Genomic DNA, 15926 nt, shown 5'->3' on the forward strand with positions numbered 1-15926 from the left:
CTGTGGCGGGATAACAGACCAGACTACTTCAATCTGAAACTGTACGTCAGTCAGCCGGACGATCTGCAGGTAGAGGGCACACACATATAAAACACACACTAAACGGTCAAACATTTTATGTTTATCCTTTTATTATTTTCTTCATGTGTCTTTGTCTTTTCAACCATTCATTAATTTGATCCTTTATTCACTGTTTGTACATATTTCACCACTAAGGGGCAGCATAAGACAGAGAAAGACGGTGAATTTCACCTTTATCTTTCATTTCAAAACTATACAATAAAAAAATGATTCAGAGAGTATAAATGCAGCATGATCTGATTAAAAATTCCTCTTCATATTCCCTTCACATTTTCTTGCTGTGGCAAACTGTTATTGGAGACATTATTGAAACATTTCACACTATATTTGTTATTTAACCATTAAAAATTATTCACAATAATGCTTTTTGTCTTACTTACTCAGCAAAAGAAATAAAAAAGAAAGACAACAAGAGCATTAATAAATAATTTTCTTTAATAATCAAACAGATTTATTCCATACAAAATTGTTCATGCACATTTTAAACAGCAGCCAGTGTTTACTCTTGTGAATTGATTAGTGTCTTATCACTCATGATATTGTCAAATCTTCTTAAATATCAGGCCTGCATTTTCATCAACCCAATGAACCAAGCTTGATCTGTTACTGCGGAAACCATTGTCCTTTGTCTGGCATTCTTTATGATTCATCTTGTAGTGAAAGCTCTCACAACTCCTCGTTAGTATAGTGGTGAGTATCCCCGCCTGTCACGCGGGAGACCGGGGTTCGATTCCCCGACGGGGAGATTAACGCTCTTTTATGGCACAGGGCCAGCTCACAGTGGGGGAGGGGGTTGTAAAACCGGTCTGGCATGACTCAGAGGTAGCACTGCTGCTGGTTAACAATGCTAAGCACTTCATGGTTTTGTTTTTTTAAATTTCTATTGTATTTATGTTCTGTTTTTGCAGTGGGTCAAGCTCATACTCTCTGCAAACATCAAACTGTAAGTTTGAAGAGACAGTTACTGTAAGTAACTGTCTTAGGAGAAAGACCCTTTAGAAGTCCAAGAAATCGGCTGATTGTTCTTTTTGTTGCCTTGACTAAAAAAATCCCGAACTGTTTGAGAGCTGCTTTGAGATAAATACGGGCTTATAATGAACTGGGTGGCTTGAAGCGCAGTAAAAAAAACCTTTGTCAAACACCCACCTCCTTGTAGTAGCTTGGGATTTAGGTTGTTTAGTGGGTTGTCGTGTCAGACTCAAACTGAATCAGTGTTATTCTGTTAAACATTGCTTTTTTTTCTTTTAGATCTCTCAGCCTGTCTTTGAAGTTGAATAATGTAATCAGTGATTAATTTGAGCTCAGCTGCCACAGAATTATGAATAAAGATAGGATGACATTTTGAGTGTCCAAAGTGCTGTGACAATTTTTTTCTTCCAGCTGACAAGCTGCTAAACTAATAACTCTGAGCAATTTTACTGTTTGATTATCAGTTTATAAATATACAAATACATATACAATACAAATACAAATGTAAAGAGAAAATACTGCTAAATGGTGCTAGAAATAATAATATCATCACCATTAATGATAAAATAATATTAGATCATGTGTTTCTTGTTAAATCAATGCTTGATAACCAGAATTTTCCTCTTCCTGTTGTGCTTTTAACAGCAGAGGATCTCAGATTGCCCAGTCTTGGGATTAGATTGCCTTTCAGATAACTGCTTACAGCTGTTTGCTCTATAGATAACATTCGATGGCCCTTTACATAGAGAGCAAAGGCTGTAACAGTGTGCAGGTTCAAAGCTAGATAAACGAAGCAACTGAAGGCAGAGAAAAGATAGAGAACTTTTACATAAAAGCTGTTGTTTATAGCAGCACAATAAAGATGTACTGTGTATTTAATGTTTATGACATTGTCAGAAAACATTTAAAACTTAGCATTCATTTGAACAGCTGACTTCCTTTATCAGTGGTAACATGACTTTAGAAAGCAAATTTAATTATATTTGAGAGAAAATTTCCTGCTTCCTCAGTGAGATTTTTTTTTCAAATAAACAGACAAATACAGAAACACGGCTGAACGCAATATGAAACATGTAGTTGACAGTTATCTCACCAGGAGCCAGAAAGAATGATACTCCATGACTTTTAAAAAGCACATTTAAAATGACCATCAGTATTACACATTGATTTTTTAAAAAAGATATTAAAGTAAATTGAAAATAACTAAAGAAAAAAATTGATAAATTGTTACTGCTACTTAATAAGATATTTAGATGGGTAGAGGTAACACAAAATTAACTCATATGTTGTGACTTACAGAACTAAACTGTGTGGAAAAGTTTGTATTGGAGGTGAATGTTGTAATATGGTTATATATTATTTGCTCATGATCATCTTTTCCAATGAAAAAGCAGATCAATCTGAAAATGATAGATGTAGTTATTTAATATTATATTTTTAGATTGAACAGAAGTACTGAAAAAAGATGTAAACTACAAAATCAACTAACAAAGGCCACAATGAAAAGAATGAGTTTACGAGGGGGGTTAGAAAGAATGAAATCCCACTGGTAAAAACACTTTAAAAAATTACCTAGTGTTTTCATGAAATTTTTTGAACTGCTTCCTGGCCGTTGTATGCCCCTTGGAAATTTCCAGACAATAAAAGTACAGTGGTGGGTCAAGAGGAAGGGCTAGGGTGTTTTCTGTGGTACAAATCTTATGTTCAAGGGTTGCCTGTGAGGCCTAATGACCTTTGCTTCTGAGCTATTACCTACAAAATGTAATCAGGTCATCCTTAAGAGACAGTGAACATGTTTGCAAAATATGAAAACAATCCCTCAGAGCATTTTTGAGATATTATGTTCTCTAGCAGTCATTACATTTCAGCATAATGATCTTGACTGTTGATCTTTGACTTCCAAATCTAATGAGTTAATCCTTGCGTCTTAGCAGGCATTTGTGAAAAGGTTTCTTTAGCTATATAGACACTGTGTTTCCAAAAAGGCCCATGTGATGGACATGAGATCCAGTGACCTTCATCTCTGACCTTTGACTTCAAAAATTGAACTAGTTCACCATTGAATGAGATTTAACAATGGTGCAAATTCAGGAAATTCAGAAGCACAAAGATTTACTATCCCAGCCTATTTGAATTTTGTTGTATCATAGTGGTCTATAGTCTTTATCACAAACTAAAACTGTTAAGTTAAAAATATCAATGATGTAAATGGTTACAGCTTGAAGTGGCGGTGAGGTATTAAAAAATATTGAGAAGGTCTTAAAAAAGTCTTTAAAAGGTATTAAAATGAACTTCAAGATTCCTGCATATATCCTGGCATGGAAAGTAAGGGATGGACATGAGGCCCAATGACCTTGACCTATGACCTTCACAATCCAGTCAGTTCATCCTTGGGTCAGGGTTAACATTAGTGCATAATTTGATTTAAAAAAAATCAGAGTGCTTTTGAGATATGGCTTGCACAGACAGACAACCTAAAAACACGCCTCTGACTTGGCTATAACTGGCATGGAGGAATAAATGACTTTGTGAGGATGAATATTGGGCTTTATATTCTTTGATGGTCACATGACAGGAGTGTGAGGGGCAACGCATCACAAAGTATTGCCTTTACCTTTGAGCAGGTAGCAGCATACCAGCAGAGGTAGACCTACAGTTGTGTCAGTGTGCATGTATAGGTAGCTAATTTATCAAGCAAGATGGCAGAGAGTACAGCATTTATGGAAATATTCCCATTATGATTAATATTTCTGATGAAACGGCAAGAACAAGAGGCTTAAAGTCTTGACAACCTTGTAGACCTGTGATGTGTAACAAACAGGCTTTAATTTTTGGTAATGCAAAGAACTCTGACCTCTTACTTTTCTCTTTATGTTTTTTAACTACCACCACCCATACCTCAGCTTTAATCTTGTAAAATCACCAGAATTTTTTCAGAAAGATTTCCCATATGTGATCTTTTTCCAGAGCATGTCTGAGGAGAGGTACCGTCCACTCACATCAAGACTGCTGGTCGGTCGTCCCCAATGGAAGTTGCTGTTTGATGAGATTGCAAAGACCAATAAGCAGTGAGTTGAGAGGGAATTCAGCTGTAGACTTTGAATTAAGTTTTAGGTTATGTTTTAAATCTTGCTCTCTCTGGTTACAGTAAACGAGTTGGAGTTTTCTGCTGTGGACCAAAAGGCATCTCCAGGACTCTGCACAGACTGTGTAACTCAGCCCAATCCACTGGAACTACCTTTGAATTCAATAAGGAGTCCTTCAGCTGATCAAACATCAGAGCTTACATTTCTCTGCATATAGATAAATGGCTCTTCAGACTTCATTCTGGCAAATCTTCTTTTTTGAAGTCATTTTCTTTGGCTAGCCTTGGTTACTTGAATTTTTTTCAGCGATCCAACTAAACATATATTGTCTAAGAAACATATGCATTTACAGGTTAAATTTATATTTCATATGCATCCTTGCCAATGGTTAACAAAGGGCCCAACAGGCTGAGACTTTTCCTTGAGTCTCAAGCCTTGCCCTGTCATCCACCAGAGGGTGCTAAAAGCTTCGCCCTCAGCTCCTCGTCCAACCAACCTCTGAGTAAAACCACGGAGACTTTGCCTTAGAATTCCTTCTGTTCTATGACACATATTGCATTGGTGCAAATTATTAGTTTTCTCATGTTAAAGGCCAATATGGGGGAAAAAAGATTTAACAATTCCACTGCTACAAACATGAGACATTACATAAGAGGTGAGAGGCTGGTTGTGGAGCAGATCTGCAACAACATGCAAGGATTGGAGAAATCTTTTGAAACTCTAAAAAAAAGTGGAATTACAGAGATATTTCAGTATATTTGAAGTGGAGTTGTATGTGTTTGTAAATTGTAAGTATGTATACTAGTCACAGAAGATGCTTGTAAGCACGACCCTTTTAAGGCAAGTCCTGCTGGCATTCAACTCGGTGAGTATGGATGCCCTCTGAAGGATTCTGGCTGACTGCTTCCCAGATGACTCTGGAGTAAGTCAGGGTCTTAGCCCCCTGCGCTCCTCAGTACCTGTGTGGACTGGATAATAGGGTGGGTAACAGGGGCAGCAAACTGTGGAATGTCATCTGGCAATATCCAGATCACTGATCTGGACTTTGCTGATGATGCTGTGATCCTTGCAGAGACTGTCCTTGCAGGGGCTCTTAACTTGCTGAGTGAGGAGCCTGAAGTGTTGGTAATGCTTGTCTCCTTGAGCCAAAACAAAGATCCAGGCATTTGGGGTTGCCTTGGATGCCATTGAATCTGTGTCTGTGAATGGTGACAGTTCACCTACCTAGGCAGTGTAATCCATCGATCCTCTTCCTGTGATGCTGAGGTCAACCATAGACTTGGTCTTATGCATAGGGCGATGGGTTCTCTGAGTAAGACAGTGTGGTGTTCCCTGTACCTGAACATGTGGACGAAAGCTAGAGTCTTTCAGTCTTTGGTCCTCCTGGTCTAACAATACCCTTGTGAGGCCTGGATGTTGACTGATGGCCAGAGACGCCTGCTGGGCTCCTTTGTGACAGCTTCTCTTTGGTGCATCTTTGAGTATCATTGGCAAGACCATATATCTAAAGCTGACGTGCTCAGGAGAGGAAGGATTGGAAGGGTCAGCTGCCTGATATCTGGAAAAGCAGCTGTGCTTTTACAGCCAGCTCACCCTATACTGGGTACCCAGGACCCAGTGCCAGGGGTGACAGCATTCGTCATGGAGAGGGGAGTTGTGGAGATACCTGGAGAGTTGGGGCATGGGCCTGGGGCAGGCCTGGAGGATTTCCATCGGTAGGCCAGAGCAGTACTGGACCAAGGCTAACGCAGCAAAGTGATATATGCTATGAGGGATATGCTCTCATACCTGACCCGACCTGCTGGATCCACAGAGGAACACGGAGAACACAGAGATTGTGCTAAAGCGAAGTGGCTACTAAGCATTTTTGTCCTTCAGATTAGTGAAGTCTTTAGCCCAGTTTTTACGCTGACACTGTGTCCAGTCTCTCCTTAAAGGGGCCTACCGGCGTCTCCTGTGGCTAATATGATTACTATAAAAAAGTTCCTCACAACTCTACTTCAAAAGTCCTTTTAAATACAAAATGGGTTGAACTAAGTGTCAAGTCAACTGCAAACCAAACTAAATATAAACTTGTTATCTAATTAGTCCCAAATATAATGACTTGAAATATTCAAGTTATGTAGGGCAAAGATCCCAAATAGTATAATTTCATAGCAACCTTTAATCTCTTCGATATCCAAAAAGAAAAACGGGTAAATACGGGCAGAAGGGCATTTAAGCAGTGATATATCATTTCATTGTAAGCATTAGTGAAAGTCATAGCCATAATGGAGCAATGCAGTCACAATCCCCTTTAGGAACTTTAGTTTCTGAATGCTTGATAAAGTAATATTTTCACTGCCTTGTTTGATGTAATAGTACCTGATGACAAAAACCCTTTTTCGTGGGGGGGGGGTAAAGTGTTTGACAAATTGAAACAGAGACCAGCTGGACAAATGTTGTGGACTTAAGCTCTCCAAAGTTGTGTTGGCACAGTTTCACTTCAGGAGACAGCACTGAGTTTTGGATCCAGCTGGATTTCTGTCAACAGTGAAGCAGTCGAACCAAAATGGACTTATTGTGGACATTTCTTTGTTTTAGTTTTTAATGTAACCATCTGCTCCTTTTCATGTATGTTTATCCTGTATCTTTTTCTATACAAAGCAAACCTACACTACACCTCGTGCCAGTATGTCTTAGTTTATTACAATTTATTTATACTGTTTAAAGTTATTTTATTTTATGTGAACATTTTCAGCAGGGCTTTGACAATTCCTTCACTTAGTGTCATTTTTGTCAAAATATCTTGAAAAGTACCATTACTCACTGAAAAATGGGATGTGGATACAAATCAATAGCAGTACTTTTAAATGTTTGTCAAAATATGTGTTTTATTATTTCAGGAAAAGCACAGACCTCAAACTAACATGTTTCCATAATGAATAATATTCAAATATCTTTGATTTTATGACTGCAACAGCTGTATTCTCCAAAATTGTGACTGCTGCAATTTATTAGCTTTTTTCAAAAAAATAAATGTATTTAATGTTTGAACTGTATATCTACTTTCAGGAATATCCTGAAATAAAACAGATTTTCTATTTAATATATCTTGATACATTCACATTGTGAGAAAGTGTGTTATTAACAGTCTTGGCACAGTTTCTGTCATTAAATCACTGGGCATGCATAATATCATCAACATCATTTCAGTACTGGCAGATAGGAACATTTCTGCTGATATTTACAACTGATATTTTAGCTATTGATATCAGTCTGTATCAGCTGTAAATATTGGCTAGTTTTAGGATGCACCGACAGACCTTTGTTAGCCTAAGTCTTTTTCTTAAGTCATCATCACTCCTTACACTTTAAAATGTGTATTAAGGACTCAAATGTGTATATTTGTTCATCTTAAAACCTAAAATTGTTAGTTTTAAGGACTGAAGTTTTAGGTCTATACTGATATGTAAATATCAGTGTTAGTATTGCTGTCAGCATTTTGGATAAGAGCAAAAATCCAATATTGTGCATCCTTAGAATTCACACATAAAGTCTTAAAGATGTTCTACAGAAACACAGTTATGTAATTTAAGTGGCATTATCTTGACCTTCGTTTGTACTGGTACCTCCTTACAAAAAAATGTGAAAAAGCAGCTACTAAATCATTGAAAGTGATTAGATAAACACAGAGTGTTTACATATATTCTGACTGATTTCACTATGTAGAATTGTAATGTTACTTCACTCCACATTAGTTATAAATGATAGTACAATTGGATGAATATTTTAAGGACATTCACAAATATTTGTTGAAGTATGACGAGTGGACCTTGGGTTAAATTTAAATCTTGGTTGCATCTCAGAGATGCAGCTTCAATCAATTTCGTTTTTTGATCAGTCTCTGATAATGTCAGACCAGATAAAGTATAACATAAGGACTTTGTTTTGTCTCAAAAGATAAGGCAAAATTTTTTTTAACTTGATTTACTATGAAGATTTTATACTGACTGAATAATCATATTTACATGAACTCTCATATTTTAATAAACAGTTAACCTGTTCAAATAAATTGTAAATGATTCAAAGCATGGTGGGAAATTGGCACCCACTAAATGTAGGTATTTCTGGCAGGTAGATAAAGTAATGTAATAGGGATTTTTGAGACAGTAGCAGCATGAACTGAGTGGATTTCTGCTCATTCCTACTGACTTGATGAGCAAAGCCAAGCAGACCTACCTGCACAGTGAACCCTGGCAAATCATCCTGCTGTCTTTAACCTAATATAGTAACTTTACTTGTGGACCTTGTAAAGAACAGGAATTACAAAGTGCTTTAAAATGTGTGGAAGAAAACAGAAGAATAAAATATAAGCTCAATAAATTGGTTATCTTGCCTCTCAGTTGAGTTAAGTTGCAGTTAAATCTGCATTTTAGGGGCATGTTATAACTGAAACTAACCAGCATCAAAATAACAAATAAGTAAACTTTTTCTATGTATGAAGAAGACATAGAGCATACCTTTATAGCTGAAACATTTCTATTTATTAAATATAGATGGGGGTGCGCCGGTAGTTGAGTGGTTAAGGCGCTATAGATGGGATACTATAAGCCTTGACTATCATACTATAATTAATTACTTTATGCTGCCCATGGCTGGTATGATAATGTGGCTGGTAAAAAAAAAGAAAAGAACATTGAGTAGATTTTTGATGCACAGCCACTGTGGCAGGTAGGCAAAAAAAATATATTTTCCATATGTGTAGATCTGAATATACGCAACACAACTAACACCCTGACAGACACAAAGGTGAGATGGACAGTTTAATGGCAGCTTAAATATGTCTCTTATTTTGGTAACTTAAAAATGTAAATTAAAAGTACAAAGTACTTTGTCAGTATTAAGTATTACAATACCTCTACTGCACATGCTTACTCCTTTTCTCTGAGCAAACACAGCTTACTCTGAGTAATTACACTGCTGTCTTACTCTTAAAGCCAACATAGCTGCTGAAATGAGGAGAGGGATTCACTTGATCTTCATGGTAGCCATGGTAGACCATGCCTCATAAAAAACATCACTATCTGCCTGCCATAATTTGTGATTCACATTTTTACAAACTGACAATGACTAAATAAGTATGTAAAATAAAAAAAAAACATACAAAAAATAAAAATCACAGACAAAATCAGATCATATTTTTTAATGGATTATGTACAAGCTCTTGATTCCTCCATGTCTGAATGATGCTTCCTATGCATTACACAGTTTTTTATTTAGCACCAGTGATAACACGAGAGAACAATGAAGTGACATCACTTTACAAAAAAGCAGAGTTCAAAGACACGTTACATAGTTAAATGAATTCAATAAAATATTCTATTTTTTGACCTATGAATTCAAATAGAGGCACACGTATGGTTGATTTTTACAGACATAGATCTACAAATAGAGTTTAGCTCTCATACACTTTGAAATTTACAATTAAACATTTATTAACATTAATCTATATAATTTTTTATGTTAATTTATTAAGTATGTAGGTGCAAATGATGTGACTTTCACACCCTGAGTAGTCACTAAATCAAGTTATGCTGACCATTCTGCATTTTAAATGATCCTAAACCCTTCCTTCCCAATTACATTTTCAGCAGATCATTTCATTGTAACTTTAATTTGTTATGTAACATATATAATGTGTAATTTGTAAACGTAATCACAGATATACACATACATTGAGTAGGTTAACAAATAACGTTGCACAATTTGAAGGTCAGAAAGACAAAAATTGCTGTGGAAGTAATCTGCGGCTCACTGCTGAACATTTGATGATCACAACATGGTCAGCTGCTGAGACGCTCATGCACAGAGAGAGTAGATTACTGCTTTAACCTGACACTTGCCAGAAAAGAGAAAATGTTTAATGTTAATCAGAATTTGTTACATTTTATTACACCTAATGGCTCTGGAAGCCACTGAGTTGATGTATATCCTATGAGGATTTGGTGTCAGATTTGGGGACAGACTCAGAATGGTACAAACTCAACATTTAAATATGTATTCAAATCTGTTTTAAAGTATAAATACCTTTTCTGAATGTGTTACAAGAAGTTGGAAAACAATTTTTTGTGTTGGGATTCGTCTTGTTCATTCTTTAAAACGTGTCCTCATATTTTGTGCCTTCCCATGAGGCTGTATGCACAGCATCAGTGTGTTTTACAGAGTATTCTGGTATGAAGCTGATCCATCATCTGAGCTGCTGTGCAGAAGTGGCTGTCTCTCTCCAAAGCTTGGCACCCTCTTTCTCCTCTGGCTTCGCTTCCACTTCTTTCTTATGACAACAATTATTCCAGCAATAATTGCTGCAATCAGCGCCCCAAGCATCCCAGCTCCCAGCAGCCACTGCCAGATCCGCTGTGCCTGCTCGAGGTACGGCGTTATGAACTCCTGGAGGAACCTCTGACCTGTAGAGCAGATAAATAGGATGAGACGGTTTGAGATGCATGGAAAACTACAGTGACTGATTTTTTAACTGAGCATGATAGTGGTTTTGTGCTTACCAGGGTCCAACAGGTAGGCGTATTCAAATCCTAGAACCTTGTTGGAGAGAAAGTAGTCTCCGTTTCTATAGAGAGGTATAAATGGTACCATGTAGTAGCCGTCATTGTGGCCAATAGGGGCATTGGTTTGTGGGTAATGGGTCCGGATAGGCTGCTGGGTCCTGAGCCAGCGCTCAAAGATGCTGGAAAAGAGAGACAAAGGTGCAAAAATTAGAAAAAGAAAGAATATAGACAACAAAATTAAGATTTTTATTTGGCATTTTATGCTTTTAGTCATAGGAACAGTGGATAAAGTCAAAAATAGGGCTGAGAGAGTGGGGGAGAAACATGTGGGCGTGTCCCAACTACCATGCCATTGCGTTTCAATAAAGACATTTTCACTCAGAAGCCAAATAAGTGATAGATTATGTCAGCTGTAATTTTTTTTTTTTTTTTTTTTTGCATACTATCTGTTCTCCCTGTTGTTTCATACCTATCAATGAAGGCATGGTGCAGCAGGAATATGGGGTCATTGGCTGACCCTTGAACTGAGGACATGGTGCCATTCATGAAGAGGTGCAGGGCATTGTGCATGGTGCTCTGACCTGGCACTGCCATACCTGTCTCTGGACTGGCAAAACCTGCAGGAGAGGAAAGAAGAAAGAGGAGCAGAAAGGGTAGGTAGTTGTATTTTCTACAGAATGTTCAGATTTATCAATAAGCATGAATGTCAAGTCTTGCAAATATGTGGGATTTTTGCACGATTCCTACCTTCCAGTACATTTCTAAAGCTCAAATTAGCAAAACGGTCCATGGGTCCTGTCTCATACTGGGGAAGGCCTACAGCAAACTCCACGTCACCTGATGTAGGGAGACGTGACACACGCAATGGATCATGGTTTCCTGGGTTGCGCAACAGCGGGCCCTCCCCTGAAGCATCACAGAGGACCTCTCGGTTGTTGTAATCTTCTGGCTGGGTGCAAATTACCTACAAAGAAATGCACACCAAAAGGTGCTGTAGTTTAAGAAAATATGGACCTCATGAAAACTGCATTCATCAACATAGATTTGGATGATATGGCCAAACTATCCTTCTCATGAACATCAGTCTTTCTTACTTATTTATCATGCAAATAATGACAAATAGAACCCAGTATATAGTAATTGCTCACTGCAGTAAATGCTGGGTTTTTCTCAATTACTCAAAATTATATAGCTGTCTTTAGTACATTTCCAGGGATATGGATTCAAAGCCTCTAAAGTAAGGTTTCCCGTCAACTGGATCACATAAGGAATATCTGTTTCTTGAGAAAAAGGAAAAGGGCTGAAACACCTTCTGATTGCCTGTCATGATAAGGAATTTTCTGCCTTTCACAGGGACATAACAAACTATAATCTTTAACAATCACTTCTCTTACCTTCCAGGAGGAGAATACAGATGCAGGGCTGATCAGGTTGGGATTAAAGGAGCTGCGGGCCCCCATCAGTGAATCAGTGCACACCTCACAGGTCTGGGCATCCCTCCAGTCCCAGTATGGAATGGTGAAGTTAAAATCTCCCGTAAGCTTCCTAATCTCGTTCTCCCACATCAATAAGAAGACTCGGTGCCAGGGTAGAAATGCTGCTGATTCATGGGCAAAGTCAATGTCTGCCCAAACATTGCCTGGCCCTCCCAGGAGAGCATCCCGGGACACGTAGTAGTGCATCCAGACAAACAGATCATAGGTGTTGATGTTTGCAAACATGGGGTTCTCTCCATTGTCCCCCATCTCTTTTCTAGTACCTGTGGTGATGACAAAATCTCTGCTGATGGTGTTCTTGGCCAGGTTGAGATAGGAAATAAACTTTTGCTGCTCAGCTGTGGACATGCTCATGATGTTCCTGCGTACAGACACCCTATACTCAGCACAGTTAGAACCCCAGTACCCAAATTTACATTCACCACAGTTAAAACCACCATAGTTTCCAGCACAGCGGCATGTCCTGTTGAAGAAAGCTAAAGGCCACTGCTCCCTGTCATCAACACCCCTATGTGGATACTGGGGCCCGTGGGGCTCGTCTGAGACCACCACATCAGCGCAAAAGCCCCGGCCTGTGAGGGCACCGCAAGCTGAGCCGTCGCCCTCCCACACTGGGCAACACACTTTGGTCCGAAGGCCCTCTGAGGTGGCACATGCACGGGGGAATTGGCAGAAACAGGTCCCAGTGAGGTGCAGCAAAATCACAGACACAAACAGGATCCTCATGATGAAAAGTCAGAGCAAGTCCAGCCTCAGCCACAGCGGGAAAGTACACTCCTGCTGAAAAGATGGATACAACACTCACAAACTCTGCAGATGACAAGTCAAAGCTCAAAAAGCAGCACAGAGGAGAACTTGTGGAGACGTGGATAGCTGTGTTTTCATCCAGAAACAGCTTCAGAAGTTGAAAAAAATCTATACACTCCTCTGGTGCTGAACTTAAATTAAGAAAGTGCTGATTTAATTAAAAATACACCTCCTAGGCTTTTCTTTAACGGACTAATCCTCTATTCTACTATCTAACTCACTAGAAAACCTCCTTCTAGCTCTTTCCTACACCCTGCCAACAGTCTCCAGCTCTCCCCCTACTCATTAAGACGGTTTAGGGGCCGTCCTCTAACAAACTGTGTGATCTCATTGTGATTTCACACACTCAGTAAGGCACACACACAGAGCAAGCATGTGCGCTCACAAACCATCACATGCTCAGGATAATATTCCTGATACCTCTTTCATTTTGTCTTGAGACCAGCTGACCTCTGCTCCACTATACTTCAGGCAGAAATGGGTTTGAGTTAGTTTGTGTGTGCGCCTTTTTGCACACCGCCCCTTCCTCTTGGCCTGCCTGGAATTTCTGCATGATCATGTGTGAAGTTGAAAGGCTACTCAAACAGAAAACAGGGAAAGATGAAAAAGAAATCAATGAAAAGGGGAAGAGAATACACATGTTAAATAATAGTTAATTAATAACAATCTGATCTCATACCACAATATAGGGATTTTTTTGTTACATTGTTAATTTGTAGTCTAGATGAAGGAGTTCTGATTAGCTGTTTTGTTTAATTTTTATCCAAGTTTTTTTTTTCTTGTAAGAGCGACCACGAAAAAAATCTGTGCAATGATTTCCAAAAAATGATGATGATTATTATTTTCGAATCTTAAGGGTTGCTAATACAGCATTTCCACCAGGTGATCCAATTTGATTGAGTACAGGTTGGTATGATTGGTTGACCCTTTTGGGACACATAGGTAAGCTTGGCAACCCCACAGAAGGTTGCCAAAAAAGTAGGGCAGTACAGGTCAGTCATTTGGGACCCTTTCTAACTTTTGATAATGGTAACACATGTAAATGAGTACCTTGCTGTGCCAAACTCAACTGGACCACTAGATGGAAACGACCTAGAAGACTATTAGAAGTTTAGATAGTTCCTTAAAGTTGAATAGAATTGCTGCATATAGCTACAGCATATAAAGTAAAAGAGTGTGCCCTGAAATTCACTGTGGCAGAGATAATATAGTTAGAGACACTATTTTGCAATGCAAAGTAGTGAGAAAACAGAGGTTTTCTTGGTGTAAAATAAAACGCTTCTGAAATTTTTTGATACAGCACACATTTGAAACATTATTCTGTGGCCCTTTTTTTTTGTTTGTTTTTTAGCAAGACTTTAAAAATTCCACAGAGAAACTATACCCATCTGTTATGCTGTACAGCCAAGCTTCCTCGCCTGGGACGATCAGTGAGTCTTCTTTAAGAAGCAACGCTAACTGAAATCACTGGAGGCTAACCCAGCTACTACTGCTAGGCACCTCAACTTAAAAAATACTGAAATATCCCTTTAATGGTTACTGTAAGAGGACCAACAATAGACCCCTGGGGGACACCATAAGATCCCTTAATTTAAAACCATGTAAAACTACAGACAGATTATGAGAGATGGTCTTAAATGCAAGTCCTGACAGTGAGGATTTTTCATGAAAGAGTATTGTGACCAATGGGTTGAAATATTTAGACAGGGTTATTCGAGGTTCCAAGCTGTGATTATGATTGTTTGGGGTATTAACAAAATGTGAGAAAAACAGCACACTGAAATATTGTGCACAATACATACAATTTAGTTATGTAAACCATATGATATTGTTCATGATAAACATTGGATTAAAGAGATACAATAATCAAAGATGCTATTTGGACGGTTGAACGAGTGATGGGAGTATCAAAGACCTCTTTTCAGCACGGCATCAGGCAAGTTAAAGGTAGGTCACTCTCATTTCGTATCATATAACTGAAATTACCTGATGCTCTGAAACATAGACATACAGATGAAGACTAAATTATTATCATTAAAAGAGACAATCATTTGGAAGAAATGGAAGAAATGGAGAAATGGAGCAAGAAAAACTCCACTTCTGCAGATGTGACACCCTCAAGCTAGACTGACGTATATGAAGGATAACCTGGAGAAAGATTACGTATACTGAAAGCATGACCTTTGGTCAGATGAGACCAAACTAGTGCTCTTTGGTCGCAGAGACGTTGATTATGTTTGGAGAAAGACGTGGCAGACAGCATCCCCACAGAGAAAGTACTATGCTGTGGGGATGCTTCAGTGCATCTGGAACTGGGAATCGGGTAAGGAATTATGAGGAAAAAAGGAAACGTGAAGATTTTGTAAGAAAACCTCAAGCAGTCGGCAGCAGAACTGGTCTATGTCTTCCGACACAACAACAACCCAAAAACATACGGTTCCTGGTGAAGAACTACCTCCAGAAGACCAACGTGAACCTCAGTGACTGGCCTGCACAAAGCCCTGATTTGAATCCCATTGAAATCTGTGGGGTGAACCAAGGACCAAGGGCCATGCCAGAAGACCACCAGATCAAGAGGATCTTGAGAGATTCGCCAAAGAAGAATGGGTCAGGAGATGGTTCGGAGACTAGCTGAAAACAACAACATACAACAGCAGGTTGTTAAACAGCAAAGAGGAGGCACTTGGGAATTACTTAGGAAACCTGAAAGTTTCACAGGGAGGCTAATAATTTCATCCTTATTTGTATATAATGGAATAATAAAACATTAGCAGCCAACAACTGCTATGCAACTATGCCACAGTTGCCCTGTTGGATTATTGTTTGGTCTGTAAACGATTGAACAGATTCTGTTGTCTTAAGCATCTAAAGGAGGAAAAGCTACTAACTCATAAACTGTTTATAAAGTCTATGCAAATCAGCATTTTCTGTAAACTGATTAC

The 15926-nt window shown here is 38.6% G+C and overlaps 2 protein-coding genes and 1 non-coding gene across 3 annotated transcripts in view; 2 read left to right on the top strand and 1 right to left on the bottom strand.

Annotated features, from left to right (window-relative positions):
- LOC121524646 (NADPH oxidase 4) overlaps positions 1 to 4352 on the top strand; it is a 37907-nt gene extending 33555 nt beyond the window's left edge. Inside the window, exons 16-18 of the mRNA XM_041810076.1 lie at positions 1 to 69; positions 4018 to 4118; positions 4199 to 4352. Of these exons, the coding sequence (XP_041666010.1) occupies positions 1 to 69; positions 4018 to 4118; positions 4199 to 4319 (291 nt within the window). The 3' untranslated portion in view covers positions 4320 to 4352. The remainder of the gene's footprint in view (positions 70 to 4017; positions 4119 to 4198) is intronic.
- Positions 755 to 826, top strand: trnad-guc. The gene has a single exon. It is a non-coding gene; the product is annotated as a tRNA-Asp (tRNA).
- A 5982-nt stretch (positions 4353 to 10334) lies between the features above and the next one.
- Positions 10335 to 12903, bottom strand: tyr (tyrosinase). Its single transcript, XM_041809338.1, has 5 exons — positions 12076 to 12903; positions 11429 to 11645; positions 11151 to 11298; positions 10679 to 10860; positions 10335 to 10582 (listed from the first exon to the last, which is right to left on the bottom strand). The coding sequence occupies exons 1-5, from the start codon at positions 12901 to 12903 to the stop codon at positions 10335 to 10337; spliced, it is 1623 nt and encodes a 540-aa protein (XP_041665272.1).
- Positions 12904 to 15926: the final 3023 nt, after the last annotated feature.

The sequence above is a fragment of the Cheilinus undulatus genome, linkage group 2 (genome assembly GCF_018320785.1).
Source record: "Cheilinus undulatus linkage group 2, ASM1832078v1, whole genome shotgun sequence".
Taxonomy (NCBI): Eukaryota; Metazoa; Chordata; class Actinopteri; order Labriformes; family Labridae; genus Cheilinus; species Cheilinus undulatus.

What these genes read in the sequence shown, in the direction of transcription:
- tyr (XM_041809338.1), bottom strand. Translation starts at nt 12,903, where the DNA reads ATGAGGATCCTGTTTGTGTCTGTGATTTTGCTGCACCTCACTGGGACC. An exon ending in CTTTAGAAATGTACTGGAAG is followed by an intron (nt 11,299 to 11,428) that starts GTAGGAATCGTG and finishes CCTCTCCTGCAG; the next exon opens with GTTTTGCCAGTCCAGAGACA. An exon ending in CGCCTACCTGTTGGACCCTG is followed by an intron (nt 10,583 to 10,678) that starts GTAAGCACAAAA and finishes TCTGCTCTACAG; the next exon opens with GTCAGAGGTTCCTCCAGGAG.